Here is a 26,213-nt window from a genome sequence, read left to right on the forward strand (position 1 = left end):
TGCCTGAGGTGTCAGCTTACAATAGAGTAGTATTAAGAGGTATATAGTCTATAGATCTTATTGTCATGCTTAGGTACTTAATATGTTGATTCAATTCATGAGACGGAGACTGATATTCGGATATTATATTCTCCATATCAATTCATGGTCCAAACAGTAAATAGAAGAAGATAATAGTTCTGTCTATGAGATAGACTTGTATTATGTACATGTAGTATACAGCGAAAATAATGTACAGACCATATCAGTCCTGTTCAACGACTTTGCAAGAACAGACTCCTTGGCCAGATCCAGATCCCCTACCGCTTCGATCCACGCACTTCACTCTTGCACAGCTTCGTGCCTGCCAGATCGCACTCGCCACACCGCCGCCCGACAGGCAGACAGACCGTCTGCCCCAGCCCAACGAGCAGCTTGTTGATCTCATGCCATTTCTCCCTCGGCAGCCATGCCTCGAGCTGCAGGCGTGTTTCCTCGGGCGTGCGCGTGGTATGCCACCCCCACAGATTGGTGATGCGGTGGACATGCACGTCGACGCCGATCCCCTCTGTTTTGCCCCATGCGGCGCTCATGCACAGGAACGCCATCTTGGGGCCCACGCCGGGCAACTTCATCAGCTCCGTCGCCGTCGGGGGGATGTCGCCGCCGTACTGGTCGCGGATGATCAGGGCCGCCGCCTTGATGTATTTCGTCTTGTTGTTGTGGAAGCCCACTGTGCGGATCAACTCGTTGAGTCGTTCGGGTGAGACAGCTAGGATGTTGGCGAGATTGAGAGTGCTGTCTTCTTTCTTAATTGGCGTCTCTTCCTTGATTGGAATCTCCTTGATTGGGGTTTCCTCCGCTGACCTCTCTTCCTTGATTGGAATATCGATTGGAGTCTCTTCCTTGATTCGAGTCTCCTCCTGGATTGAAGTCTCCTCCTTGATTGGAATCTCCTCCTTGACCGAAGTCTCCTTAGCTACCCCCAACTCAGTATGTAACCGCTGCATTGCCACGGCGGTAACCGTATCCTTGGTCTGCGACGAGAGCATCAAGGCAATCAGGGTCTGGAAGCGCTGGTCCCTGGGCGCGCTCGCCCGCCAGTGCAGCTCCGCACAGCCCATTGTATCAACCGGGGCGGTCGGGTTCGCCGCCCGCATCTTCTTGACCGTCTCGTAGATGACCTCCCAGTTCGAAGGGGCTGAGACCGTCACGCTGCCGTCGGCGCCTTTGATCCTGCGGGCGGGGAGCCTTTTTTTCTTTTCCTTTGTGTTCTGTTTGACTTCTTTGACTTCAGGTTCAGGTTCATTCTTGATTCCTTCGTTTTTGACTGTCTCCGCTGTGATTCTGCGACGTTTTCTCGGCAGAATGTCTTCGATGTCGACCGTGTCGATGGAGGAGAGCGAGGAGTCCGAGTCGGTCGGGTCCAACGCAAAGGCAGCGAGCCGACGTGTGCGGCGTGGAGGCAGCGTAGGAAGAGCGTGTAGCATTTTATCCGTCTCTTTTGCGATCCGAGAGGTACGCATGTTGTGGGTAGGAAGGAGGAAGTAGAAGTTCTCTGTACTTCAGAAGTTGTGGTCAGCAAGTTCACTCGAAGGTGACTGGCTCGAGGTCAGCCTCGGCGCCACTTCATCTTTCACCTCATCCCCCATCATAACATCCATATATCTATTAATCAATATCTCGCTAGTCATTATCTAATTAGATCACTTTTAAAGAAAAGAAAAAAAAAAATGGCCTCGCCGCAAACAACACAACGCCTCCTCCGCGAGCTGAAAGAGTACGCGGCCTCCCCCAACGACGCGCTGCTGCACCTTGGTCCCGTCACAGACAACGACCTGTTAGACTGGGAGGCTGTTCTCAAGGGAGTCAAAGACAGTCCTTACGAGGGTACGACATTACCTTATACTACATATTCTATGCGTTTATTATGCGTTTACTAATTGTACATCAGGCGGCCTGTGGGCTTTACGAATCCGCATCCCAGAAACATACCCCCTCACCCCCCCGAGCATCCGATTCACCACCCGCATCTGCCACCCGAACATCCATTTTGAAACGGGCGAGATCTGTCTGACGCTGTTGACTTCGGAGCACTGGAGTCCCGTGTACACGCTGTCGACGACCTTGACGGCCGTGCAGCAGTTGTTGACGGATCCGCGGCCGGACTCGCCGTTGAATCTGGATGTCGCGAATCTCCTGCGCAACGGCGATGTCGCGGGGTGGGAGAGTCTGGTCAGATATTTTACTATGGAAGAGCGGTGGAACATGAACTAGTGATAGTCTACTACTAGTTACTACTAGTACGGTATATATATATATATATATAATGAATGATGACTGATTAGAAGTTGGAAGTGAAGTACAGAGATTCATTATAGGACAATCATATCTATATTCAGCATGCCGTCAAGACGCCGACACGCTATGCAAAGGATCGTAAGAGTGGGATGCTAATAAGACACGAACACAAGATACACAAAACAACGCCATAGATGCTGAACAGACAGGGTGAAGCCACCCTAGGACAACTACACAAAAAAGATTACAAAACCATGGCGACGGCGAAAGCGCCGCCCACCATGGCGAAAATCTCCTTGGTGAGGCCCGCCGAGTTGGCGGCGGCGGCGTTGCCCGTCTGCAGACCGGGTGAGGCCTGCGTGCCGGTGGCCGTCGTGGTCGTGGAGACGGTCGGGTAGACGACAGTCACGGCCGTGACGGTGCTGACACTGCCGTTGGCGAGGGTCGTCGTGCTCTTGTACGTCGAGGTGTACGGGGTAGTACGCTGCGAGGTGGACGAGGTGGTGGTCGTCGCCTCCGACGTGGTCGAGCTGGTCGAGCTGGTCGACGTGGTGAAGGTGGAGGGCGCCGTGCTGGTCGACGTCGACGTCGTGCTCTCGGATGTAGTGGTTGCAGAGGTGGTGTGTGGAACCGACGTCGTAGACGTAGAGCTGGTGCTGGTAGTACTGGTGCTAGTGGTGCTGGTGGTGCTTGAAGTGCTGGTAGTGCTACTGCTGGTAGAGCTGGTGCTGGTAGAGCTGGTGCTGGTAGAGCTGGTGCTAGTACTGGTAGTGCTGGTGGTAGTCTCGGTCGGCTTGGTCTCACTGGCCTCGGTCGAGACCGTCGTCTCAGCCGTGGAGGTGACGGTGGTGGTGGACGGGGCAGTAGCAGTGACGCTGGAATTGCCCCCAGCGTCCTGACGTCTGGCCATCTTCAAGACACGGTCCGCCAGCGAGGCGTCCTCGTCGTGAAGGGCTTCAACGGCGTTAGCGTAGCTCGGGAAGATGCCATGGCGGAACTTGGCGGACCAGACATGGAGAGCTTCGTGGAGGGAATCGGGATCGAAGGAGGAGAGAAGCTCTTGGAAGGAGGAGGATTTACTTGCGGCTGAGTCCTGGTCTGCAGCTGCATTGTTCGTCTCGGCGGGGACGGCACAAGCGACAGCCAGCAGGACAGCGAGCAGCAGAAGCTGCAAGAAGCGACGCATGATGTTTGAGATTGGGCGAGTGATGAAAGCTGGGATGCAGTGAAGGTTGGAGGAAGGGTCGAGATAAAAAGAGGAGACGAGAGACGAGGGTCTAAAAACGATCGACTTGATGACGAGAAGGCGTAGGCTGCAGTGGGTTGAAGTGGATTGAAGTTATTCTTAGCGCAGCCAGCAGGTTTTAGGGGTTTTTTTTTTTGGGCTGACGCTAAAACGCGTCGAATGAGACATTCTTGTACAACCAGTACAGAGTAACTATGTGGTTTACAGGTACATTCTTTAGGAGAATAATAAGACTGACTCATAAAGGTAGTTATAGTAACCAGTTAACTACTACTCTGTATAGACTACAGCTAGGTAGTTAGTTATATTATAATGTTCTTTCTTAGTTGTACTCTGTACCTGGGACTCCGTCAGTAATAAAAGTACTCGGCAGCCGACCCGAGCCGACTGGCAACAATAGCCGATCAATAGTTATTGAATGCAGTATGCAGTATGCAGTACTTTATTACCAGGTAGATAACTATAACTGAGTAATTTAGGAATTCTACTGTTATGATTTATTATCTATCATGATCAAGCCTACCTGCAGAAACTCATGCAGGCGGTGCTAGTCACAGCAGACATTTAAATATTTGTTCGTACACAGTACATAATCACTGCATAACTAATAAGTCCATACTCCGTACTCTGTATATAGTACAGACTCTACAGGACGCGTCATCTTGATGGCTCCATGGAAGGATCCGAGACAGCTGGAAAGGGTAAGCTCGGCTATTCTGGAATATGTAGTATAACTATTACGGAGTAGTGCAGAGAGTATTAAGATAATTGTTAATAGAAGCTTGATATATAAATAGAATATATGCTATATACATATATATATATATATTATTATAGTGATTGCGGTATTCTAGTGCTGGTTAAATATTCTGTGAGCCTGTACTGAAGTCCGACAGTGTCCACTCCTTCATGACCCATCATACTAACGAATCAAGGTTAGTTATGATAAGGCAAGTAGGGCTTGATTGTAGGGCTTGTCTATGTAAAAAGACTATCTACAGCTACGTTGAGCACAGAGACAGGTTCGAATATCACCCGTATTGGTATTGAGAGTCGACTAAACTTAAGGTACCTAGTAAGGAAACCCCATTGGTGTCAAACCGAAGCGAATCGTAAATCGTAAAGCGTAGAAAACATCAATCGCCAGACTTAACGCTCCTCCCACTTTCTCTCAAACGAACCCACCCACTCTCCCCATCCGACCACCTTGCCTTCGATTTCGCGGGCAACCTCGTCGGCCGTGGTGACAGTGCTCAGCTTGTCGCGGTTGATCGGCTCCCCCAGCGCGATCAGCGTGTAAAAGTACCGGTGAGGGCCGTGGCCCAGCAGCGGCTTGGGCGCGATGTAGGGCACGCCGCGCATGGTCTTGCCGTGCAGGAAGCCCGACGAGAGGACGCCAGGTGCCTCGCCGGCTTTGAAGTCCTCGGGGCCCACGCTGGTCCGGTCCGCGGGGATCCCGTAGTAAATGCCGTGAATGATGGGCTTGGGCAAGGGGGCGTCAGGGTCCTCGCTGACGATCACGTATTCCTTGACTTCGGCAGAGCCCGCGGGCCACTTCAGAGTCGGGAAGCGTCCGTCGCCCTTGGGGCTGGGACCGTGTTCCACGCTCATCGTCGACCCGGAGGGGCCCAAGGCACATTCAAGCGCGATGGTAGGCTTGGGGAACTCGGCAAAGGCCGCTCCCTTGGTGAAAAGCTTTGCGTCACGGCCGCGTTTGTTGGCCAGGAGCCAGCTGAAGCAGTATTCGACGTAATCCATCTGAAGAGAGTCAAGTCAGCGAAGCCTGATAGTCTAATAATGTATTCCTACTTTCCAGTGAGAGACTGACTGTGAGTCCTGCTGTAACGTCGAATACAGCAAAAGAAAGGGGGGGGGGGGGGGGGGGGAGAAGAGGAGGACAAGGCAGGTGAAGAGGTTACAGAGAAAAGGAGAGAGAAGGTGGGAGGAGGGAAAAAAAAGTGCAGGGTAGAAGAGGGAAGAGACAGGCTCATAATATAGAAACCCGGTCCCGGGCCGGTAACGGCTTCCACTGCATATTCACTACACAAGGAGATGTACTACTTTTTTACTGCGTCATCTTATTAAGAAGACTAATAATTAATATAGATTCATGATTGTTCACTCAGTCACTCCAGAATGTAGGAATAAATCTGTTTCACAATATCTCCTTTATTGCCTTCTACTCAACTCTGATCTCTCTAGACCAAGGTATACACCTATTGACTACCACGAAAACGACTCTTCATACAGATCCACCGTCTTCCCCTGTTGGACATCCCTCACAGCCCGGCGGACATCATCTCCCAACCCCCCAGGCCCGCAGACACTCACGGCCATCGCGCCGACCTGCGCGGCGCTCTCGGCGGCCACGATCTCTGATACAGCCGGTTTGCCATTGGTGATCCGCACGGGCACAGCAGGCGGCGCGGCGTGCGTCCAGGGGATTTCGCCGGGCGTTGTTGCGAAGGAATAATCCCCATCCACCGCCCACGAGGGACACGTCACGTAGACGTCCACTCGGAGCGAGAGACAGGGAAACTGGAAATAGTGGTTTGCGTGGTTGGTGTTTGTGAGGGAGGGATGCGCGAACAGGGAAGTCATCCATGGTTGAATCCAGGAAAGGTGGTCTACCATTAGTATTACAGATAAATTTGAATGGAAAGAAAAAAAAGTTACCAATCTCCCGTACAACCCAGACCAGGTTCACGCGGCGGGTTGCTGTGGTGGTTGCGAAGCCCTGCATGAGCTGGTGTAGGTAGGACATGGGATGGGTGATACCGATGCCGCCGGCGACAAGGACGACGGTGCCGTAGGAGACGAGGGAATGAATGCCGCCTATAGATTTAAAATTCAAGTCAATAGGGGGAGAAGGAAAAGAGGAGAAGGAAAAGAGGGTTTACCAAACGGCCCTTCGGCGAGAGCAGCGACATCAAGACGACAGTCGACGGACCTCTCAACTTTCTCGAGGAGTCTCCTGGTGAAGCCGCCACGCTTTTTCACGAGAAAGGAGACGGTAGTCTGCTCCTTGCCGCCGAGCAGGGCATTGAAGGAGTCGTTGGAGGAGCGCTTCTCCGACCCGGCGGAGCGCTCGCGGCCGCTCCACGCCACGCTGAACGGATGCGACGTCCACAGGCCCAGCGAGGGGACGTACAGATAGGCGTACTGCCCTGCACGGACAGACCAGGGGCGGGCCATGACCACGTCGACGCGCACGACGGAGCCGGGCAGGAACTCGAGGCGGGCGGTTGTGCGCCGTTTGCCGCAGTTGCGCCAGGCCAGCAGGACAAAACGACCGATTCTCTTCATACATGAGCATTACGGATATAAATAAAAGAGATGGGGGGAGGGGACAAACGTCTAATCCCCACAGAATCAAAGCAGCCATTAAAACCCGCTGCTGGGTTAGCCCTTGGAGATGATACCACAGCCCGGCAAAGGCCATGATGGCGAGGGCGATATGGAAATGCAAGAAGAACTCATAAAAGGCGTGTCGGATGGGCGACAGGGCCTGCACGAAGATGACCACAAAGCCGATGAGGGCCTTGAGATTTAGTCACGTCTCATTTGACATCGACGAACGAGTGCAAGAACTTACTGTGAGTCCACAGAAGTAGAATGATTTTTGAAAGCTCTGTGCCGTTGCCTCCCAGCCCGCTGCAATGATTAACAATAAGCAGTGGTATGATAGGGTATATAGTTATGCTATGAGGGGAACCCACTCCGGTAGACCATGCTGCTCAGGACACAGGCCATGTGAACAACAGCCTCGACGCCAACAAGCCGCCCCAGCCAGCGATGGACGAGGTTGAAGGTGTCAAAGGAGAGCCCCAGCAGCGGGATGAGCGGGTTATTCCGGCCAGCGGTGAGGACGAGGGCAGGCAGATTCATGACGGCGAGGTGGCCCGCTGCGTATTTAAGCTGGTACATCTTTTCCGGAAAGGTCTGCCACCAGTCGACCAGGCTGAGGATGAAGACCACGTTGAGCACCATGTAGCCCACCAGCAGGGCCGCCTCGAGCCGCAGCGGGACGGTGCCCATATGCAGCCGTCCGGCCAGCAGACGCAGCTCGCGGCTGTGCCGGTGCGCGAACAGCGGCGCGTAGCGGACATGCCGTTTGAGCGCGCACGCCGCCCTGCTCGACTCTGCGAATCGCCCCTGGTGTCGCGGGCCTGGGTTCTTGCTCAGGATCTCCCTCAGCCGGCGCCGCTGCCACATCCACGTCGCTGCCCGGCAGCCAAACATCACCAGCAGGAGCATACCCATGACCAGCAGTGGAGTTGAAAGGTCCGGCTGCATCCTGTCCGAGCCTGCTATTTGCACTCCCATGGCGAGCGAATTGAAAAACAGAAAAAAAAGTAAAAAAAATAAAACAAAGGACCAAAATGTAATGGGAATGTGATAGAGCAGGTAGCAGGCAACCGCAGTCAGAACCAGCGACTCAAAGGGTCATAACAAGCCCAGAACGACAAGCGACGCCTGCTGTATATATCACAAATCCCGACAAGACAAGCTTTCGCTTGACTCGCGAGAGGGAGGGGGGGGGGGGACACTGTCGCTTTCATGAATGCCGTCATCGAGAACAGCCATGGCCACGCGTATCCGACCTGACAGCTGCGGAAGCACGGGCTCGGTATCTCTAGGCAGCTTGTGTCTGTAGAGAACAGTCACTCGCGAGATGAAAAGGTTCATCCTCATCATGTCAGCAAAAATGTGGGGGTTTCATCTTCTCCAGGGGGGGAGAAAGGCCGCTGGAATGTGCACGCGGAAATCCACGGAATTGGGATTGGGGGCTGCGAGTACCAGTTTCAGCAGGTAAGAAAGTCTCTCTTCGCTGCCGAGAGAGCGGGATTTGCAGAGAATTGGAGATCGGAGATGCGACTGTTGTCGGGCTTGTCGGTCTGGGCTGCGCGATGAAACATTGTCCGAAAACGGATCTGAACAATGGAATGGTTGAATACAGATCCAACTACCTTCAGGCCACCAAGCATTGTAGGACATTGTAGGCACTGCTGTCTGTCGATGTAAGCCTCACATTCTCACAAGACTATTCAAATGTCAACGACGATTGATCATCTAGTAGCAACTGGCAACTGGATAGATAGCAGGTCATCGTAGAGTTCGCCCTGAGCAGGCTGGGCCCTGACCCGGCCACCCACGCAAGGGGCTTGCCAGTCATCGCCGCGAACGACCAAAAGAACCGCGGGTGGAACGTGAGGGTTGCAGTCCGTCGAAAGCAGATAAAGTTCGGCATAACTATATCTTATTCGAATGCCTGGGTACTCCGTAGATAACACAGTGAACACCGAACAGTGATCTAGATGGTTAGCTGCACGAGTGTGGAATCCAAGTGCATGACGTCAAAAGATGGGATGAAGTGATAAAAGTGAAAAGTCATGATACCAGCAGAAGTGGATTATTTGATTTCTCAGTAGAACGCCAAAAAAAGGACACGGGTTTGAAAAAAACACCCAAGAAGCACACCAGCTTCTATAAGATCTTTTTTTTTCCATTTGAACCGGGGAAAAAGGGAGAAGAGAATCAATGCGCCCGACTCCATACACTGAGAGAGAGAGAGAAAGGAAATGGGGAAAAAATAAATCAACATCTAGTACAACAATTGAGAGACAGGGTTAGCTTTTATCTTCCTCCACACTGAGGCTGCCATACCCCGTGTCGTTGCTGCCAGAGCTCTGCCGACGGGCAGTTTTCTTGCTGTGCTTGGGAGAAGCAACAGCGGTAGCGGCAGTAACGGCGACAGCAGCATTAGGAGAAGGAAGAGGCCCGGGTTTCCTACTACTGCTGTGAACTATGCTTCGTTTGCGGTCTCGCCGCCGCTTCGATTTCATGCGTTCCTCCTGTACGGCCGCGTAATCGGCAACATCCACGCCCAGACTGTCACAGATGGACGTGCACTCCTGCTCCACCACGTCCGCCAGGTTGGAGGTGAACCCGTAGAAGGCCGGGTTGTACGCATGGCGAGCCCAGTAGATGAGCTCCGAGGTGACGCGGCCGAGATGTGGTAGGGAGCCAGGGGCGATCGTCAGGTGGCGATGATTTTTATGGTTCCCACGAATACCACGCACAGGTTGCTGCCCCTTGTTGTTATCTTCTTCTGCTTCATCATCTGCAGATGACGCCGTCGAACCATCTTCCGAAGACGGGGTTGAAGGTACCGACGAGTCCGAGGAGGAGAGATAGTCTGTATCGGCAGCGAGGACGTGCAGCAGGTGATAGACCGCTGCGAAGCCGAGCAGGGTGAGCTCGACGGGGTCGAGGGGCAGCTGGTTGAACCAGGCCGTTGCGCGCTGCACGGTGAAGGAGGCGGGTAGCGAGGTGTCGTCGCCCGTGGCGCGTGCGGTGAAGACGGCGGCGATCATGGCGCAGCGTACCGCGAGGGAGATCTCATCGCGGACGGAAACGGGGAGGGAGGAGTCTAGGAAGTTGGAGATGGATTGAGGTTGATCTTTATCTTTCTTAGAAGAAGAAGAAGAAGAAGGCGATGATGATGATTTCGGTTTATCGCTGGGGAGAGCGGCCAGGACGGCGCCGATATTCTGTACGCGGTCGTGTTCGAAGATGACGGCTTTCATGACGAGAGCGCGCGTGTAGGCGGCGGAGGTCGGGGGCGCGATGGCAAGGGCGAGGGCAATCTTGGCCTTGAACAGGACGCGGCTGCGGCGGGAGTCTGGGTCGCGCGAGCTAGCCTCGAAGTAGCGCAGGATGGCGCGCTGCAGCAGATGGCTCGACCACCAGGCGGCCAGGGCGTCGAGCGAGGACTGGATGGCGGGGTCCTCCTCGACGACGTCGAGAAAGACCTCGTCGTCGTCGGTGCCCTCTTGGGTGGGGTGGTTCCAGGTGAGGTTGGCGGCGCGCTGGACAATGGCGTCGATCATGACCTCGTCCGAGTCGATCTCGAGCAAGGCGGCGAGGTGAGGCGGCAGGGCCTCCGGGTGGCCCTGCGGCAGCGAGCGGTTCATGCGGCGGGCCAGGTCCCACTGGTAGCGGGCGAGGGCGCGGGCGACGTCGTTGGAGCAGGCGAAGGTCCAGGCGCCCGGGTTGCCGACACGCCACAGCAGAATGCGGCAGTGGAGGGCCTTGAGCATCATGCGCATGGGGCTGCGCGGCAGGGTACCCGCGGCGAAGATGGTCAGCACCAGGCGACTCTTGCTGATCTCCGGGTCGCCGCCGGCCAGCTGGGCGTCGATGGCGATGTCCCAGGTCTTGACGCGGCCGCGCTCATCGTCGGCGGTGATCCCCGTCAGGTACGAGTAGAGCTTCCAGCCCAGCAGGCAGCGCAGGATGTAATCGGCACAGCGCGAGGTGACGACGTACCATTCGCGGAAGAAGCGGTGCCGTGGCACGCCCACCTGCTGGATGCTGGTCAACCAGGCCTGTCGCCGGTAGTTCCCGGGAGTCAATGGTGACGACGACGATGATGAGGAGGCACCACCAGTACCGCTACCAACGACGGCCGCCTTGACATAATCACCGCTAGAGCGACGGGGCGCCGCGTTGAATAGGTAGACGAAGACGATAAAGGCCAGACCAACGACGAGGGCGGCGAAGAGGAGGACATGCGAAATGGCCCGGGCCTGCCAGGAACTCCAATAGTAGCGGAGCAGGGCGTGTAGGGACTCAAGGGAGGGCATCTCACCGATGTTGAGTCCTTGCCGCGGGAAGATGAGGTTCAGGGGCATTGCCAGCAAGCCCTTGGCCGTAGATTCGGACTCGTCGTCCCTCGAGGATAAGCCCTCGACGACCATGAGGCCAGCCAGGGCGCCGAGCATGTACTTGTTAGGGAGGCGGGCACCGCTACGGCGTCCAGTGCCGCCACTACTACTGCTGCTGCTGCTGCTGTTGTTGTTGGGGTTTTCATACTGGATGTAGGATTCTGAGTAGGGCCCTTGTTTGGCAGCTGCTCGTAGCTGACGAAAGGCATCGGGTACTTTGATCAGACCCTCCGGGGGGTGATTCTGAAGATTTTGTTGTTGTTGTTGTTGTTGTTGATGATGATGCTGCTGCTGTTGATTGTTGTGGTGATGGTGATGATGGTTGTGATGCGAGGGAGAGCCGTCACTTGGGGGATCCTCAATGTTGGAAAAGACGCTGGGGGAGGAGCTGGCTCCCGACTCGGTGGAGACGGTGCAGTTGCTCGGGGAGGAGACGGAGGCGGCGGAGGTGACCGACTGGTCGGCAGCCTTGTCGAGCTGGCGCAGGCGGATCTTGAGGGCGGTGTTCTCCTCCTCGAGGCGCTTGTTGCGGATCTCCAGATGGCGGATGTACTCGGTGGCCTTTGCGAGGATGGAGGCCTTGTTCAACTTGCTGGCGGCGGGGACGCCCTCTGCGGTGTCCTCGTCGTCGGGCCCGCTGCCGTTGATCTGACGGGCGGAGGCGCGCAGGCTGGGGACGCTATCACGCAGCTCAGCAATCTTCTCGTTCAGGTTGGCCCGGTAGCGTTTCTCAATCACGTTGTGGGCACGTTTCTTGGAGGGGCCCTTGGCGGCGGGGGTTAGGTCGAGGCCGCCCGGCTGGGCCACGGTGGAGGCAAGGTCATCGTCGTCGCTGTTGGTCTTTCGTTTGCGAATCGAGGAGGTCGAGGAGGCGGCGGCGATCGACCAACGAGCTCCTGGGGATGTCGAGCCGACGGTCTCGAGGCTCGGTGCCGCGCGGAAGGAGAACGGCCTGGCGGAATAATTGCTCACGGGGGAGAAGTCGGCGGCAGACAGGCCGCCCAGGTTCTGAGGCTCGATCGAGGTGGCAGAGGTGTTGGGAGAGGCAAGCGAGGAGAAGTCAAAGGCCGAAGGAGAAAGGTCGGAGGGGTCCTTGGGATCGTCCCAGCGCATCCACTGTGTCCAGTCCTGGGTGGTGACTTCATCCGAGGCCGTTGGGAAGGGCATGGCGGCTCATTCCTTGACCGTAGTCAAAGAGAGAGAGGGAGGGAGAGAGAGAAGGTGTGCAATGTCGATGAAAGAGAGGATCGTCAAGATGGAGGAGGATGAGGCGAATCGAGGAGTTCTAGCTGGTTGCCTGAGGACTGAGTCGGAGACGACGCGGTGGAGCGAAACAGTAAACTAGTTGACTAGTCGGACGATAAAATTAGCCAGTAATCAGAAACGCCAGAGAAATAATAAGCAGATGAATAGATCTTGTCCATCAGGGCGTGAAGAGTGTAAATAGTGAACGCTCGACTCACAGAGCGGCCTGTCTGCTGTCTGCCGTCTCTCTGGGTGTTCCTTGGAATTGTTGGGATCTACCTCGACCTGGACGATTCTATCGGCTATTCTCGCCGAGGCGATAGCGCCAGGGTGCAATTAATGTTGAATATACCCTAAGCACAAGGCACCATTCATCGTGGAGCAATCCAGCACTGCCCAGTCGCTGCGTGGACGGGCGATTCTGTTCTGTCAGAAAGAAAGTCTTTGCCTTGTCGTATGATCGCGGGAGGCGAAGATTCCGATAGGGACATTTTACGGTATCGGACGGGCTTTTTTTTTCTTTTGAACTGGTAATATTGGTAATATTGGTAATATTGGTATTTGATATACCGTTCCCTCCTATGTACATAGTTACCTAGTTACCTATATTAGGTAGTTAGAAAACTGATGAATAGTCTGTAGAATGCTTTGTTCGACGTATTAATGGCTTACTTTTACTAAGATGCTCTATTGCTAGTATACGACATGATTTTCACCGCTGTTACTACCCCAGAAGCATATGTGAATACCGTCTGATATCTACCGAGTAAACAACCAGGGTCAAGGAACTATCTTCCTACGATTCCCTCACCGCTTCATCTTCAAGAGATGAGACAATCCTTGATAGGAGATTATACCAGGTAACGAACTGATTAGATTAGATACTCCTATATACAACCCTTTCAACGATAATACTCCTCCACCCACTCGACAATCTGGTTCACCTCATTCTGCACCACCTTGGCCACCCCCTCGTTCACCCACGCGTTGTCCAGGATCAGATCCGAGCAATGGAACCCCCCAGGGATGACCTGCAACGGTTCCTTCGCGGTGCTTTGCAGAGGTCCTCCGGGGCGGAAACCAGATGAAGTGCCACTCTCGCGCCAGGGATCATATTGACTAATGGATTAGAAAGAGAGAAACACAAGAGAGAGAGAGAGAGAGAGAGAGAGAGAAAGAGAGAGAGAGGAGGAACACACCCATTGGTCCAGATCAAACGGGTGGACTCGGTATTATCCCACCCTTTAGTCCAGGCGTTGACTTCGGCGGCAGTCTTGCCATCCCCGCTGCCAAACGTGTAGCCGTTGGTTTCAGGGAAGAAGAGAGCGCACTGCCGCTGCCAGTAGGCGGCGTCTGCCAGGCGGGAGACGATCGTCGGACGGTCCTCGGGGGCGCCACTATCAGATCAGTAAAAAAGAAAAATCACCTGAATAGATACTAGTGTAAGGCTTACTCCTGCCAGTAGAACAGAGGCTGGTTGCAACAGAACCAGTCCCACTGCCGGTCGAATTCGTTGGAAACGGAGAGGTCGGAGTACATCGGGTTCGTGGCGTTGTACGTGTCGAAGCACTCGATGCTGTACTCGTCGGACCAGTAGCCGTAGGAAGCGCAATCTAGACAAGTCAATAAGAAGTCTTTCTGCAGGTCTCTTCGCTCGAGGGAGGATTTACATCCTGGGAGAAGCTCGGTCTTGAACCACTTGGCGTATCCGGCCAACGCCTTCTCCAGACCAACACCGGCCGGGCCAGGGTTGGTGCCGCCGTTTTCGGCATTCTCGACGTAGTCACAGAAGATGAAGAAATCAGAGTAGCCGGTGTAGAAGGCATTATCCTGCCACAGCCACGGGCCGTTCTCCAGGGCACTTCTAGATTAGTATGTGAAGAGAGAGAGAGGGGGAGAAAGAGAGATACCTGACGAAATCGTCGTAATGCTCCAGCTCCCCTAGGCCGAACATCTCCTTGAGTTCCTGCTGGCGAGCAACGTCGCCGTCTTTATAGACCTGATCGAGATATTCGACCACCTTGCCCACGTCGGTGCTGCAGTTCTTTGCCATCCCCTCCTGAATGGGGACGAAATACTGCCAGTAGTTGTAGACGGCTTCCACAGGCGCACTGGACGCATGATATGCCCAAAAGGTTCCGGGGGAGGTACTCTCTGTCCAGGCGGAGAGGGCACCGCTGTACGATCCGCCACTCAGCACCCAGGGCTGGGAGGGTTAATATGGAGCAAGGATCTTCCACGAGGCTACCTAGGGAGTAACATACTGCATTCTGCGCATTGCTGCTGCTGTTGGTATCAAAAGGCAGGTCGACATTCTTAGCAAAGTAGGTCAGATCCGCCACAGCCTGTTCCAAGGTGAGGTACTGCAAAGTCTCGGCCGTGAGGACGGTGTACGGAGAAGAATCGCCCCAGTAGCGATCTATTTTTTTTTTTTTTTTTTTTAGTCCAAGTCAAGTGTAAGCAGTGGACTGTCCACTCACGCTCAATAAGGATGACGGCGCCATTGATCTCCTGGGCAAACAGACCCGTGATGGTCTCGTTGGTGAGGTATCCTTCGTACCCGCTTGCACTGATTTCGCCGGGCGTAAACAGCACAACCTGACAGTTAGCAAGGGATAACAAGTATATCTGATACGTGCAGTGGAGTATACGGCTTACTGGATACCCCTCTCCCCCCCAGAACTCCGCGTTCCACCAGTATCGCTGGGAAAACGTGCCCAGACTCGGATCGTTATGGTCGAGCAGCTGCTCGAAGGTCGTGTTGCCAGACAATTCCGACGCCGACGCTCTGGCGTAAGGGGGAGGAACTGGTTTCGGGGCCAGGGCTGCCTGGGCCGTGACGGCGAGGCCGAGAGCTAGAAGAGAATACATGAGCTGATCGAGGAAGCAAACGGAGGAGAGCAACAGGAACGAACTGGAGAATGAGGGGAGGGGACATACCGTTCTTTGTAGCTCCTCACTGCCTCGGAGGTAGCAGAGCTAGTCGATTAGCTGCACTGTCTCCGTACCTGACCTTGCAGCAAGGCAGGGGCAGACGCAGCGCAGACGCTGGTCCGGCGCAAGACCGAAGAGGCGCAGAGCCAGATCTGATGATCGCATGGTGATTGATGAAGGATGCGGGTCGCAGTCGTGGGCGGGGAAGGCAAAAGCTCAACGACGAGAGGAGGAAAAGTGAAGCTGTGGTGGGCTTATCATGGAAGCCCGTCGGAGATCGCCATGGGAATTATACTACAAAATGATAAGAAATTATTAGGTACAGAGTAGTAAATATTTAATTAGTGCAAGTATTAATTAATAGGCAAGTGTTAATTAATAGTTAATTAATGATATAGTGTAAATATGCTGTACAGAGTACTGTGTACTGCAAGTGCTGATGGAGTTTACCTTGGACAGAATCTATCAATCTATTATTGACAATAATTCAGTAAACAGGTCATAATTACTGTTACACAATGTTGTACAGAGAGCAGAGTACAGAGAACAGGAAGACTGATAATTCTACCGGTGAGAATGTTCTAAACAGTTGACTCAATCTCCGCCAACGCCGCCATCACCTCCCTGACCGTCTTCTTGGTCGCCTCCCCAACGCCCTCATACGGCGTACGGGGGAGCAGCTTCTGCTGAGCCTCAGTCTCAGGCACCCCCGCCGCGACCGCCGAGTGAACCGCGACGGCGAACTTGGTCGCTGCGATGCCACTCTTACACGGCGACTCGGCCAGCGCCGCCGTCTGCTGCAGGCGGAGGGCCTCGTCGACCTTGCCCGCCGTGTAGAGGGCGTATATCTTGGCCAGCGTCTTGGGGAACACGTTCGCAAACGCAGCAATACACCCTGCACTCCCGACCGACAGGCCTGCGACCAGAAAGTCCGACTGCCCGCCAAACACGGCGAACTCGTCGCGGGGGAACGTCGCTGCCAGCCGGGTGATTTTGCCCACAGACGCACACGTCAACTTCACGCCCACCACGTTCGATTTCTTGTCTTCCGACGCAGCGGCAGACTGCCGTACAATCTCCGTCATGGTCTCGGAATCAATGTCCACCCCGTTGCACACTCCGGGAAAGTTATAGATCACAACCGGCAGGGTCGCCTTGGCCGCCACGTCGGCAAAGAACCGCTTCACCACCGCCATGCTGGTCGCCTTGCCGAAATACGCCGGCGGGAGAACAAGCAGGTAGTTTGCCCCCGCGGCCGCCGCATCGGCCGCCAGCTCCAGCACTTGTTTCGTCGAGTGCGCGCCCACGCCCGCCATGAGGGGGAACGTTGGGCCGACGGCTTCGCGTGCGGCGGCGATCAGCTGGGCGCGTTCTTCGCGCGTCATCAGGAAGGCCTCGCTGTTGGTGCCCAGGATGACTAGCCCTGCTAAGCCGGTCGTTGACAGGTAGTGGAAGTATTGTTTCTGGGCGGCGAAGTCGATGCTGTCGTCGGCGTTGAAGAACGTCACGGCGGGCGCCCACACGCCGGGGGGAGGAGCAGTCATCGTAGATAGAATGGAATTGATTTCGATATAACAGAGAGTAGAGAGAATAGAGAGAATAGAGACAGAATAGATAGAGGAACTTGACCGAGAAAATAGATCGAGGATAGAAGAATAAATAGTGAGGGGTACGGATACAGAAGCCGAATCGGCTCGTCGGACCGACACCGAATACAGTACGATAAGAGAGTATTCTACGGATTGTATGAGCAATCAAGAAATATTATTAATATCTAATCAATGCTATGCTGCTGTTAGTGGGAATTCCACGGGGAAAGGAAGAACTTACAGTGACGTCCTCCCACTTCTCCCATCCGCGCCCCTTGACCTGCGCCAGCTCGTCCATGGAATACTGCTTGCCCGTGGTGAAGTAGCCGGCGTTGATCTTTGCGTCGATCTCGACACGCGAGTCGCTGGGGATCATCTCGTCGGGGATGGGCACGCGCTCGAGGATGCGGATCCCCGACTGCACGATGGCGTCGTACTTCATGTTCGACATGGAGAGCATGCGGTCGATCTTCTTGATCCCCAGCCAGTGCAGGATATCGGGCATCAGCGCCTGGAAGCGCATGTCGCGCACCCCGGCAATGTTCTCCGTGCGAGTAAAGTACTTGTCGGCCGTGTCGCCGCCGCGCTTGCGAGCGTTGTACACCAGGTACTTGACGACCTCGCCCAGGGCGCGCCCCTCCTTGCGGAAATAAATCACCACGCCGCTGCCGCCTGCTTGGGCCTCGCGGATCGCCTCGCGGATCCCAAACGCCAGGTACGGCCGGCACGTGCAGATGTCCGACTGGAACACGTCGCTGCCGTTGCACTCGTCGTGGATGCGCAGCGCCAGCTTCACCTTCTCGTCCGACACCCGTTCCGGCGGGCCAAAGATGTACACCGTCAGCCCGCCAATAGGGGGCAGAAACACCTTCAGGTCCGGCCGCGTAATGAGCTCGGGGTAACTGCCGCCTGTGTGTTCGAAGAGAGCACGCCGCAGCGTGCCCTCATCGCACCCAAACCGCTCCGCCACCCCGGGAAGATACCACACGGGCTCGACGGCGACTTTCGTGACGCGCACCTCGCCCGCCGCGTCCACCACAATCGACCCGTCTACCTCGAGCTGCCCCGCGCGCACCGCCTCGCCAATCTCCGCCAGCTTCATGTTCGCCCGCGTCACCGCCATCGTCGGCCGGATGTCCCACCCGGCCGCCAGCTCGGCGCGGAACTGCTCCACCACGTCGTGTCCGTACGGATCCATCGACACGATCCGGTGCGCGTCCGCCCACGCCGGCTGCCAGGGGAACCGGAACGTGGGTTCGCTGTTCCGCAGGTCGGGCCGGAAATCAGCCGCCAGATCCCCCGCTGCAATCGCCAGCGCGTTGTAGATGCTGTAGCTGCCGCCGTGGGCGCCCAACGCGTTGCGGCGTTTCAGCAACGGGCCGCTGCGTGACACCAGCACAGGGCCGCGGCTCTGGGCGTCTGCCGCTCCCCAGTTCAGAGGAACGGGGTCGATCCCACTCTGACCGGGATATGTCGTTAACTAGAGACAGGGTATTAGCAGATCTACTATCGAATCATTCAGATTTAGATTCCTGTTGGATAATGATGATAGCATACGACGATATGCGTGCTATACCGCGGAGTGGGTGCATCGGCTGGAGCCTCAGTCTCGGGGACCACGTCTCCCATGTTGATGATATAGTAGAAATAAAGATAGAGATTCGGAGTGATAGCAGAGTGATAGTTGGAGGATAAGAAAAAAAAAGGAAGAGAAGAGAAAGAAGAGAAGAAAGAGAGAGAGAGAGAGAGAACGAGCTGTGTTGCTGCCCAGTGCCACCCCGCATGACGCTTATCTACGGAGTACGGCCTTATCAGCTGATCTACAGGAGCTGGCCAATAGTAGCTGCTCTTGTGGATCCTTTTATCTCTTGTATGCCTCAGGCAGTAGATTAGGTATCTATGCCTGTTTGGGTTATGTGTATAAGAAAGTGTATGCAACCTGATAAACATCTAGTAAAGTAAGGATGAATCGGAATATTCTATGATTTATACTCTTCAAGCCTATAGACAAGGATGAAGCCAATCAACTAACACGTCTATCAATTATAGGCTTATGATCACTGGTGAGCAGATTTCATATTTTAGGGTTAGGGTTAGGGTTTATGCAGCTTGCAATATGGAGTTCATCTACTAGGCGTGTATATGCTTGACATGGTCGCCAAATTATATATTATACTATATTACAACAAGTATAATATAAAAAAGAGATTGAAGGAACTAGATGAGAACTTCATGGCTGGCTGCTAAAAGCCTTGTTTATTACAGAGTAGATAACATATTATAGGACTAATTAAGCTTAAAGGGAAGTATACCTACTCCGTATTGTTACATACAACCCTGCGGTTATAAGCAAGAAGTACTAGCAACTAATACAACACCTCTCTATCCAGGTAGAAGCAGAAAATTTCATAGGCCGATTGTCTGAATTAACAATCTTATTGCGCCCAGCTCGACAGCTGCACTCTGAAACCCTAACCCTAACCCTAAACCAGGCTCTTTTGCCTTTCCATTGACGCATTACTATTCCAGAACCCTCTCCTTCTATACCTGGCGACATCGCGAGTATGTAGGGTACTCATATGGTCTTCAAGGTCGGTAACGTCGTGGTGAATAAGCGTCAGATTGCTGGAGTCGTCTCTCTTCAGATAAAATGGTATATAGACGATTATGCGTCTGGTTTGGAAAGCAGTGCTGAAGGACTTTTCAAAGATGCGCTGATTGTCGGTATGTATATAGAATAGAGACGGTTATTTCCACCACGCCCTAACATCTCCTCGAAGCTTCTCTGCTTGGTTGTTCGACGGAGTCTAGGTAGACAGTGGAGTAGGTTGTCCATGTAACCTGTGACCACACAAAATTGATTGTCCTCTTAGACACGCTTCGTGAGCTGGCCTCTTTACTGCGACTCGTGTGGCTCTATCTAGATAGAGATTGGTGACTTGATGAGGAATGGAACATGACAGACTCTCTTTTTTTAGCTGTGAAGGTGCAGTAATATAAGAAGCTCTGCAAGGAATCTGCTCTTTTGTCTCCTGCAAACAGCAAAAAAAAAGTAAATAATATAGGCAGTATTTTTTCATCCCATAGTATCTCAATAGAGTAAGTGTTAAGGGCGAAGAAGGGAGAAGCAGGATCCTTTTATACCTGTCATATGGCTGGCCAGCAGCTGAGGGATCATATTGACAAAGATCATTCACTATACTTATACATGCCTAGTCACTAATTATTGTATAATCATAGTTCATTAGATGTATATTTACCATCACCACTCTCCCTCCACAAGCATGGTGCGGTTTCCAGTAGATATCTCCTCCAGAACCACGTCTTCTTGTCTGAAGTATCGTGGTGCAGGATACGAGCTGGGATACCGTTTGAAGCTTTTCGTCTGACGGTAGACAATAGCGAACGCAGGGAGACTGCCGACCATAACAGCTAGCCAAATCAGCCAAAGAAAACCTCGAGTGAAAGAGGATGATCACCAATCCCTGATTCTAGAATCCCCCAGAAAGCTAGCCAGGAGCTGCTCGGGGTACTGTCGTTGTCCGCCCGCGAGCCGATCTGGACAACCCGTACAATGGCCGTGATGACGCAGATGATGCCCAGCGTGAAGAGGGTAACCACACCCAGTTTCTGCGCCGGCGGGAGACGGAGCGATAGGACAAGACGGAGGGGAAGCACCATGACTGTTACTTAGTTGCAGACCTGTAGTAGTGTAGTAGATGCTCTCGAACGTACTCATGATATCACTGAGGACGTCGACGGCGAAGCTGTAGTATAGACTGGCGATCTCAGCCACGGCATCTCGATGAGTATCACATTCTCCTGTAAGTAAGTTTAGCAGCTATTACTACATAGACAGGGTAGTAATTGCTCACCCACAGTAAACCAGGCGTGCATGCTCTGGCAGGAAGTGAAGTTGGACACGATGGCACCGATGAAGGTCTAGATTATTAGGAAAGACTTTCTCAAGTTATGATGATCACCTAGAAGACTTACAATAATGATAAACCCCAGAGCCATCCACCACCACTTCATCTGGTCCGGGAGCGCTTGCAGCAGAGTGCGGTAGAGAAAGAGAAGCGACAGCTTGACGGACCACAGCGAGGCCCAGAGCAGCATCGTGTTGGCAAAGAAGATCTGGATCATGAACAGGGCGTCGTCCAGCATGTCCGGCCACGCACCGATCTCCCCTTGCTCGTAGGCGTCGACTCGATACACCACGGGCGTCACGACGAGATAGCCGACGGTCATGGCCAAAAAGCACATCCAAGCGAGCAACAGCCACCCGTCCGCCACCTGCAGCCTGCGAGACTTCCATAGGACGAGCGCGAGCCGGGCCAGGACGACAATCGACGCCAGGGCGATCATGCTGTAGCCCGTTGCTCTCAGCTGGCCGGCCGACACGTAGTTTTTCTCCATCAGCATCAATCCATCTCAGCAGGAATCCATAATCATCGAGTTTTTCTTCTTCTCTTCCCAGACTACTCCTGCAGACTCCTTCGTAATTATGAGAATGTCTGTTTCCATCCTTCGAGCTAGACCAGGGTGTGCTGTCGGACTCCGAGTGAGACTGAGATTAACGGTCTTATTGCTTCAGGGGCGGTATAAAAGGCGCCTGCAGGTCCTCGACAGGGTTGCCAGGTCCTACCTAGCGATTCTGCATTAGCATCTCCTTTTCCTTCTTCCCACTTCCTCACCATGCGTCGGGCGGCGGCGGTTGTTGCTATCGTTGTGTCTGTCCTGGCGGCAGTCCCAGCAGCTGCCCTCGACAAGACCACCGTTTTGTCCTCACTCGCGTCTTACGGCGTCAACGTCTCTGCAGACTTCAACAGCGAGCTGAGCAGCTCCAGCTGCTCGGAGTTGGTATTTTCCTTTCTTTCTTATTGTTATTTTCCTTCACTGTTCATTTTTAATATAATCTAAAAAAAACCGGTGTTTCGCTAATGCAAACCCTCGTCTAGTGCACACTCCTCCCCCTCTTCTACCCCAACCAGACGCTACGCCGCGAGACCTCGGCCTATACCGCGTGGGACGCGCTGTTCTGGTCGCAGCAGCAGGAAGAGGTTGATCCGGCGTGCGTCTTCCTGCCGAGCGATGCGGTTGAGGTCGCCGTCGCCCTGCTGCTCGCCGAGCTGACGACGTGCCCCTTTGCCGTCAAGAGCGGGGGCCACGCGGCATTTGCGGGCGCGTCCAACATCGCTGACGGGCTGACGATCGATCTGCACGATCTGAATGACAGGACCCTCTCGGTGGACGCGTCGGTGGCCTCTGTCGGGACGGGCAATACCTGGCTGGACGTGTACCAGTGGCTCGACCCGCTGGGACTGTCGGTGATTGGGGGCCGCGAGTCGGCGATTGGCGTCGGGGGGCTCACCCTGGGCGGAGGGATCTCCTTCTTCTCAGGCATATACGGGTGGGCATGTGATAACGTGGAAAACTACCAGGTCGTGCTGGCCGACGGTTCCATCGTCGATGTCAACCTCGCCTCGTATCCGGACCTGTACTGGGCGCTACGCGGCGGGGGCAACAACTTCGGCATCGTGACACGCTTTGATCTGACCACCCACAAGCAGGGACTGATGTGGGGGGGCTCGCGCGTCTGGCTGGACGAGTACCAAGCAGACATTCTGCAGGCGCTGGTGACGTTTGGTGAGGAGTCCCCCTCGGACCCCAAGGCGGCGCTGATCGTCTCCATCGCCTACACTGAGGGCCTGTTCCTGCTGGTGGCCGACCTCGAGTACGCCGAGCCGGTGGCTGATCCGCCCATCTTCGCCGGGTTCGCCGACGACATCGGCAACGGCAACGGGACCGGGAGCACGACGCTGGAAGATACGATGGCCATCCGCAGCCTGGCCAACATCACCCTGCTCCTCCGCGAGGATAACCCGGACGGTTTGCGCGAGAGCTACTGGGCAGGCGCCGTGCAGCTGGACCTCGAGCTACTCACCAACATCACCGACATGTTCAAGCAGGAGCTCGCCCCGATCGTCAACGTGACGGGTCTGGTCCCCGCGCTGGTCTGGCAGGTCATCAGCACCAACACGATGGACCACATGGCCAAGAATGGCGGCAACGCCTTGGGGCTCGACGCCTCGTCCGACGGGCCCTTGCTGTTGATTAATCTGGCCTTCATGTGGGACGATGCCGCCGACGACGAGGCCGTCATGAACGTGCTCGCCACCATCACGGACAAGGCCCTCGGCGCCGCCAAGGCCCGCGGCCTCGACAACGATTTTCTCTACATGAACTACGCCAGCCAGTACCAGGCTGTCGTGCCCTCGTACGGCGCTGCCAACCAGGCCCGTCTCAAGGAGATCTCGCGCCGCTACGATCCCGACCAGGTCTTTCAGACCCTGCAGCCGGGTTACTTTAAGCTCGAGGGGGCTCCGGCGTAACCTCATGGCTGTATAGACTAGCTAACAACTAGTTGCAACTGGTTAACAAACAGTTACATGAATCCTCCACCAGTTAACCAGGTCTTGTTCAGGCCGTTCCATCAACCCTAACCCTATTTCTAGCCCTTACCATCTTAATCAAACCATCATTTCAAAGAATTAACCATTTGAATTCTTATAGTTACAGTAAACAAGATATACTCCGTATGATATACTTGGCGGCGGGTGGCTTAAGATAATGCGGGATGTGGGACTTTCAGGTCCACAGGATGGAGTAGGATGGAGTACGCCACGCTATGGAGTGCATACTCCTGAACTCCATAGTGAAATACCATATCCTATAACTCGAGGCTAAGAATATTTTAGAAGATTCTAAACTGAAAAAGATATAGTATGTTCTATATCTATGTTTAAACCATAAAAAAGATAATGCCAGTTATATTACAAAACCATGCAGGGTATATTTATATACAAACTCCACTCCATGCAAGACACATCACCAGATATTGTCACTGTTCACTGTTTACCTGGCCTCATCTTCTTCAGCCTGGATGCCCTCCCCGCGTTCCTCCATCTGCTCCTCTGCGCCCATCTCCTGCACCTTTTCAGTAAAGGGCGCAAACTTGCTCTTCATGCGTAACCGTTTGCCGTAAAAGTAGAACGCGACAGGGATGGGGACCAGGGCGGCTGCCACGCAGCCGAGCAGGGTGGACGCCCACTGGATGCCCATGTTGTCGAACATCTGGCGCGAGAAGAGGGGGAAGCTTGCCGCTACCATTGAGCGGCAGAATGTGTTGGCTGCAATGGCAGAGGCAGCACTAAATAATTTAGCCTCAGAGTAACATTACAGACAGATGAGGGGTAAAAGAAAAAGAAAAACTTACAACATGAGATAGGTGTCGATCAGATAGTTGAAGAGCTGGATGAAGATGATCAAAAGGCCAAACCCGGTAAACAGGCCACTAAGAGTAGGCACAATCCAGTGGATGGTGCCTGTGTAGCCAGTCCAACCGAACCAGAAGAGACCAGCGGCGAAGAGAGCGCCGCCGAGGATGACGGGCGGGAGACGCCATTCGGGGACGGGCACGCCGCCGTTGGCTTCTAGCTTGCGGATGTACGAGCCGTTGAGGAAGAAGATCATGAAGGAGGCGGCGATGAAAAGACCGGCGACCATGCCGAAAAGAGTGAGGCCGGCGACACCGGGGGACATGCCGTATTTGCCCTCGAAGACGAGGGTGTAGGCGGTGAGGAAGCAGTAGAGTAGTCCGTAGATGAAGCTGAGGTAGATGGTGACGGCAAGGATGAGCGGCTCGCTAACGAGCAGGCGCAGCGGGCGGGAGAAGTTGTTGACCAGCAGGTCATGCAGGTCGACCTCGATCTCCTCCTGCTTGGCGTGGATGCCCCAGTTGCGGGTGCGACGGCGTAGCTCGGAGGCCTTCTGGACGAGGACGACAGGCGGGTAGGACTCCTTGAGGAAGAAGAGGTTCATCACGAAAGCGGCGTAGCCCATGATGGCGGGGAGATAGGCCGTCCAGCGCCAGCCCAGGTAGGAGGTATCGATGAACCCGCCGATGAAGGAGGCCAGCAGCGGGCCGAGGAAGACGGTGCTGGAGAAGAGCGCGATGGCAACGCCGCGCGTGCGGTTGTCGTAGATGTCGGAGAAGATGGCCGCCACCACGGCTAGCGGCGAACTGCCAAAGATCCCGGAAAAAAACCGACAGATCATGACCGTCTGCAGGTCCTTTGCGGCCGCAACGCCCGTGTTGAAGATGCCAAATCCCAGCATGGCTATGAGGATGGGCAGGCGCCGGCCATTGAGCTCCGACAGAGGCGCCCACAGCAACGGGCCCGTCGCGTACCCGGCAATGTATAGCGAGCTGGACAGGATCGAGACCTCGAGACCGACGTGGAACGTGGCAGCGACGCTCTCCGTGGCCTCACTGAAAATGGCAGAATCGAAGGTCGAACAGATACTGGTAAAGGCAAGCATGGCGCTGATATACACTCTTTTGAAGTCAGTCAGTTTCCTCCACACTGTAAGCAATGCAAGTAAGAACGTACTTGGTCCCTAGCCGCCAGTTCTGAGGATATAATGGATCATCCGGCCCATCGAAATCAACGACATAGTCCTCGATATCTGGTAGCTGGGGAGGATACGGCTTCCCTCCTCCGAACGGGGGCAGCTCCCCCTTGGAGCGCCGCGAGGCGATGCTGCGGCCGACGGTCAAGGAATGCTGCAGGCGCTGGGTCTCGCGCCGGCTCAGCGCCAGCGAGGTGGTGGTCCGTAGACGCTCGAGGTCCAGATCGGGCTGTGTAGTACGCGATTGTAATCCCTGCAACGGCGCATGGTGGAATTCGAGCGAGCTGCTGCTGCCGCTGCTCGTGGCGGAGCTCCTGTTTGAAGCGGAGGTGGGAGGGCGATCCATGGGTGACGACGGCGACGGCGACGTCTTCTCAGCGATGGCTTCGCTCATGGTGAGAAAAAAGAAAAAGGGAAGAGCGAGCAAAAAGCGAGAGAGAAAAAAGCGAAAAAAACAAAAAAACAAAAAAGCAATTTTTCAAGGTATCATGACTCCGTCTCAGGCATTCTTCATCCTTAAAAACAAACGTCGGGTAAACTCAGAACTGCCGCTGTGGCGATCCGACCGACCCATATCGCCCCACCGTCGCATTCTGTCTACTCATCAAGATACTGTGAGTAATAATCATGATTAGAATGAGTATGAGTAAGATTGCTAATCGTCTACTTTCCTTGCCCAAGGATTGAGTTGAGTGAAGGTGAAGACGGAGGAAA

At 54.4% G+C, this 26,213-nt stretch overlaps 11 protein-coding genes across 11 annotated transcripts; 2 read left to right on the plus strand and 9 right to left on the minus strand.

Annotated features, from left to right (window-relative positions):
• Positions 1-90: 90 nt before the first annotated feature.
• On the minus strand, positions 91-1,539 carry ASPZODRAFT_136980 (hypothetical protein). The gene has a single exon (XM_022724183.1). The coding sequence runs from the start codon at positions 1,503-1,505 to the stop codon at positions 300-302; it is 1,206 nt and encodes a 401-aa protein (XP_022577350.1). The 5' UTR covers positions 1,506-1,539; the 3' UTR covers positions 91-299.
• Positions 1,540-1,684: 145 nt separating this feature from the next.
• Positions 1,685-2,381, plus strand: ASPZODRAFT_136981 (hypothetical protein). The gene is made up of 2 exons (XM_022724184.1): positions 1,685-1,869; positions 1,934-2,381. The coding sequence occupies exons 1-2, from the start codon at positions 1,713-1,715 to the stop codon at positions 2,254-2,256; spliced, it is 480 nt and encodes a 159-aa protein (XP_022577351.1). The 5' UTR covers positions 1,685-1,712; the 3' UTR covers positions 2,257-2,381.
• Positions 2,382-2,524: 143 nt separating this feature from the next.
• On the minus strand, positions 2,525-3,466 carry ASPZODRAFT_20119 (hypothetical protein; the record flags this gene model as incomplete). Its single annotated transcript, XM_022727534.1, has 1 exon — positions 2,525-3,466. One exon carries the CDS (start codon positions 3,464-3,466, stop codon positions 2,525-2,527), a length of 942 nt encoding a protein of 313 aa, XP_022577352.1.
• A 1,031-nt stretch (positions 3,467-4,497) lies between these two features.
• On the minus strand, positions 4,498-8,072 carry ASPZODRAFT_28925 (hypothetical protein). The gene is made up of 7 exons (XM_022728157.1): positions 7,246-8,072; positions 7,122-7,180; positions 6,882-7,067; positions 6,427-6,826; positions 6,203-6,361; positions 5,810-6,153; positions 4,498-5,284 (listed from the first exon to the last, which is right to left on the minus strand). Exons 1-7 carry the CDS (start codon positions 7,850-7,852, stop codon positions 4,676-4,678), a joined length of 2,364 nt encoding a protein of 787 aa, XP_022577353.1. The 5' UTR covers positions 7,853-8,072; the 3' UTR covers positions 4,498-4,675.
• Positions 8,073-8,409: 337 nt separating this feature from the next.
• On the minus strand, positions 8,410-12,552 carry ASPZODRAFT_1273146 (hypothetical protein). Its single transcript, XM_022721716.1, has 3 exons — positions 9,904-12,552; positions 9,321-9,864; positions 8,410-8,840 (listed from the first exon to the last, which is right to left on the minus strand). The coding sequence occupies exons 1-3, from the start codon at positions 12,421-12,423 to the stop codon at positions 8,596-8,598; spliced, it is 3,309 nt and encodes a 1,102-aa protein (XP_022577354.1). The 5' UTR covers positions 12,424-12,552; the 3' UTR covers positions 8,410-8,595.
• An 851-nt stretch (positions 12,553-13,403) lies between these two features.
• ASPZODRAFT_75976 (hypothetical protein) lies at positions 13,404-15,372 on the minus strand (the record flags this gene model as incomplete). Its single annotated transcript, XM_022730057.1, has 8 exons — positions 13,404-13,620; positions 13,701-13,898; positions 13,955-14,114; positions 14,172-14,362; positions 14,412-14,707; positions 14,766-14,920; positions 14,982-15,099; positions 15,160-15,372. 8 exons carry the CDS (start codon positions 15,370-15,372, stop codon positions 13,404-13,406), a joined length of 1,548 nt encoding a protein of 515 aa, XP_022577355.1.
• Positions 15,373-15,889: 517 nt separating this feature from the next.
• ASPZODRAFT_136986 (hypothetical protein) lies at positions 15,890-17,323 on the minus strand. The gene is made up of 2 exons (XM_022724185.1): positions 17,266-17,323; positions 15,890-17,170 (listed from the first exon to the last, which is right to left on the minus strand). Exon 2 carries the CDS (start codon positions 16,977-16,979, stop codon positions 16,017-16,019), a length of 963 nt encoding a protein of 320 aa, XP_022577356.1. The 5' UTR covers positions 16,980-17,170; positions 17,266-17,323; the 3' UTR covers positions 15,890-16,016.
• ASPZODRAFT_20124 (hypothetical protein) lies at positions 17,210-18,653 on the minus strand (the record flags this gene model as incomplete). Its single annotated transcript, XM_022727535.1, has 3 exons — positions 17,210-17,224; positions 17,266-18,504; positions 18,582-18,653. The coding sequence occupies 3 exons, from the start codon at positions 18,651-18,653 to the stop codon at positions 17,210-17,212; spliced, it is 1,326 nt and encodes a 441-aa protein (XP_022577357.1).
• Positions 18,654-19,901: 1,248 nt separating this feature from the next.
• Positions 19,902-21,585, minus strand: ASPZODRAFT_1274109 (hypothetical protein). The gene is made up of 6 exons (XM_022721739.1): positions 21,021-21,585; positions 20,900-20,966; positions 20,760-20,846; positions 20,504-20,707; positions 20,285-20,456; positions 19,902-20,220 (listed from the first exon to the last, which is right to left on the minus strand). The coding sequence occupies exons 1-5, from the start codon at positions 21,447-21,449 to the stop codon at positions 20,287-20,289; spliced, it is 957 nt and encodes a 318-aa protein (XP_022577358.1). The 5' UTR covers positions 21,450-21,585; the 3' UTR covers positions 19,902-20,220; positions 20,285-20,286.
• Positions 21,586-21,706: 121 nt separating this feature from the next.
• Positions 21,707-23,568, plus strand: ASPZODRAFT_136991 (hypothetical protein). Its single transcript, XM_022724186.1, has 2 exons — positions 21,707-21,887; positions 21,986-23,568. The coding sequence occupies exons 1-2, from the start codon at positions 21,723-21,725 to the stop codon at positions 23,417-23,419; spliced, it is 1,599 nt and encodes a 532-aa protein (XP_022577359.1). The 5' UTR covers positions 21,707-21,722; the 3' UTR covers positions 23,420-23,568.
• A 284-nt stretch (positions 23,569-23,852) lies between these two features.
• On the minus strand, positions 23,853-26,188 carry ASPZODRAFT_136992 (hypothetical protein). The gene is made up of 2 exons (XM_022724187.1): positions 25,481-26,188; positions 23,853-25,425 (listed from the first exon to the last, which is right to left on the minus strand). The coding sequence occupies exons 1-2, from the start codon at positions 25,891-25,893 to the stop codon at positions 24,300-24,302; spliced, it is 1,539 nt and encodes a 512-aa protein (XP_022577360.1). The 5' UTR covers positions 25,894-26,188; the 3' UTR covers positions 23,853-24,299.
• Positions 26,189-26,213: the final 25 nt, after the last annotated feature.

Source organism: Penicilliopsis zonata, assembly GCF_001890105.1.
Source record: "Penicilliopsis zonata CBS 506.65 unplaced genomic scaffold ASPZOscaffold_25, whole genome shotgun sequence".
Taxonomy (NCBI): Eukaryota; Fungi; Ascomycota; class Eurotiomycetes; order Eurotiales; family Aspergillaceae; genus Penicilliopsis; species Penicilliopsis zonata.

Excerpts from the sequence above, each read along its gene's own strand:
- ASPZODRAFT_136980 (XM_022724183.1), bottom strand. The coding sequence starts at position 1,505 with ATGCGTACCTCTCGGATCGCAAAAGAGACGGATAAAATGCTACACGCT.
- ASPZODRAFT_1274109 (XM_022721739.1), bottom strand. The coding sequence starts at position 21,449 with ATGCTGATGGAGAAAAACTACGTGTCGGCCGGCCAGCTGAGAGCAACG. Across the intron at positions 20,967-21,020 it reads CTCTGGGGTTTATCATTATT|ACCTTCATCGGTGCCATCGT; the intron begins GTAAGTCTTCTA and ends CTAATAATCTAG. Across the intron at positions 20,457-20,503 it reads GATTCTAGAATCAGGGATTG|CTGTTATGGTCGGCAGTCTC; the intron begins GTGATCATCCTC and ends TGATTTGGCTAG.
- ASPZODRAFT_28925 (XM_022728157.1), bottom strand. The coding sequence starts at position 7,852 with ATGGGAGTGCAAATAGCAGGCTCGGACAGGATGCAGCCGGACCTTTCA. Across the intron at positions 7,181-7,245 it reads GAGCAGCATGGTCTACCGGA|CGGGCTGGGAGGCAACGGCA; the intron begins GTGGGTTCCCCT and ends TAATCATTGCAG. Across the intron at positions 6,362-6,426 it reads TCTCGCCGAAGGGCCGTTTG|GCGGCATTCATTCCCTCGTC; the intron begins GTAAACCCTCTT and ends TTAAATCTATAG.
- ASPZODRAFT_136991 (XM_022724186.1), top strand. The coding sequence starts at position 21,723 with ATGCGTCGGGCGGCGGCGGTTGTTGCTATCGTTGTGTCTGTCCTGGCG. Across the intron at positions 21,888-21,985 it reads GCTCCAGCTGCTCGGAGTTG|TGCACACTCCTCCCCCTCTT; the intron begins GTATTTTCCTTT and ends ACCCTCGTCTAG.
- ASPZODRAFT_136981 (XM_022724184.1), top strand. The coding sequence starts at position 1,713 with ATGGCCTCGCCGCAAACAACACAACGCCTCCTCCGCGAGCTGAAAGAG. Across the intron at positions 1,870-1,933 it reads CAAAGACAGTCCTTACGAGG|GCGGCCTGTGGGCTTTACGA; the intron begins GTACGACATTAC and ends ATTGTACATCAG.
- ASPZODRAFT_136992 (XM_022724187.1), bottom strand. The coding sequence starts at position 25,893 with ATGAGCGAAGCCATCGCTGAGAAGACGTCGCCGTCGCCGTCGTCACCC. Across the intron at positions 25,426-25,480 it reads AACTGGCGGCTAGGGACCAA|AGTGTATATCAGCGCCATGC; the intron begins GTACGTTCTTAC and ends TGACTTCAAAAG.
- ASPZODRAFT_1273146 (XM_022721716.1), bottom strand. The coding sequence starts at position 12,423 with ATGCCCTTCCCAACGGCCTCGGATGAAGTCACCACCCAGGACTGGACA. Across the intron at positions 9,865-9,903 it reads CCCTCGCGGTACGCTGCGCC|GACACCTCGCTACCCGCCTC; the intron begins ATGATCGCCGCC and ends GCCACGGGCGAC. Across the intron at positions 8,841-9,320 it reads AAGCATAGTTCACAGCAGTA|ATCACTGTTCGGTGTTCACT; the intron begins GTAGGAAACCCG and ends CTAACCATCTAG.
- ASPZODRAFT_136986 (XM_022724185.1), bottom strand. The coding sequence starts at position 16,979 with ATGACTGCTCCTCCCCCCGGCGTGTGGGCGCCCGCCGTGACGTTCTTC.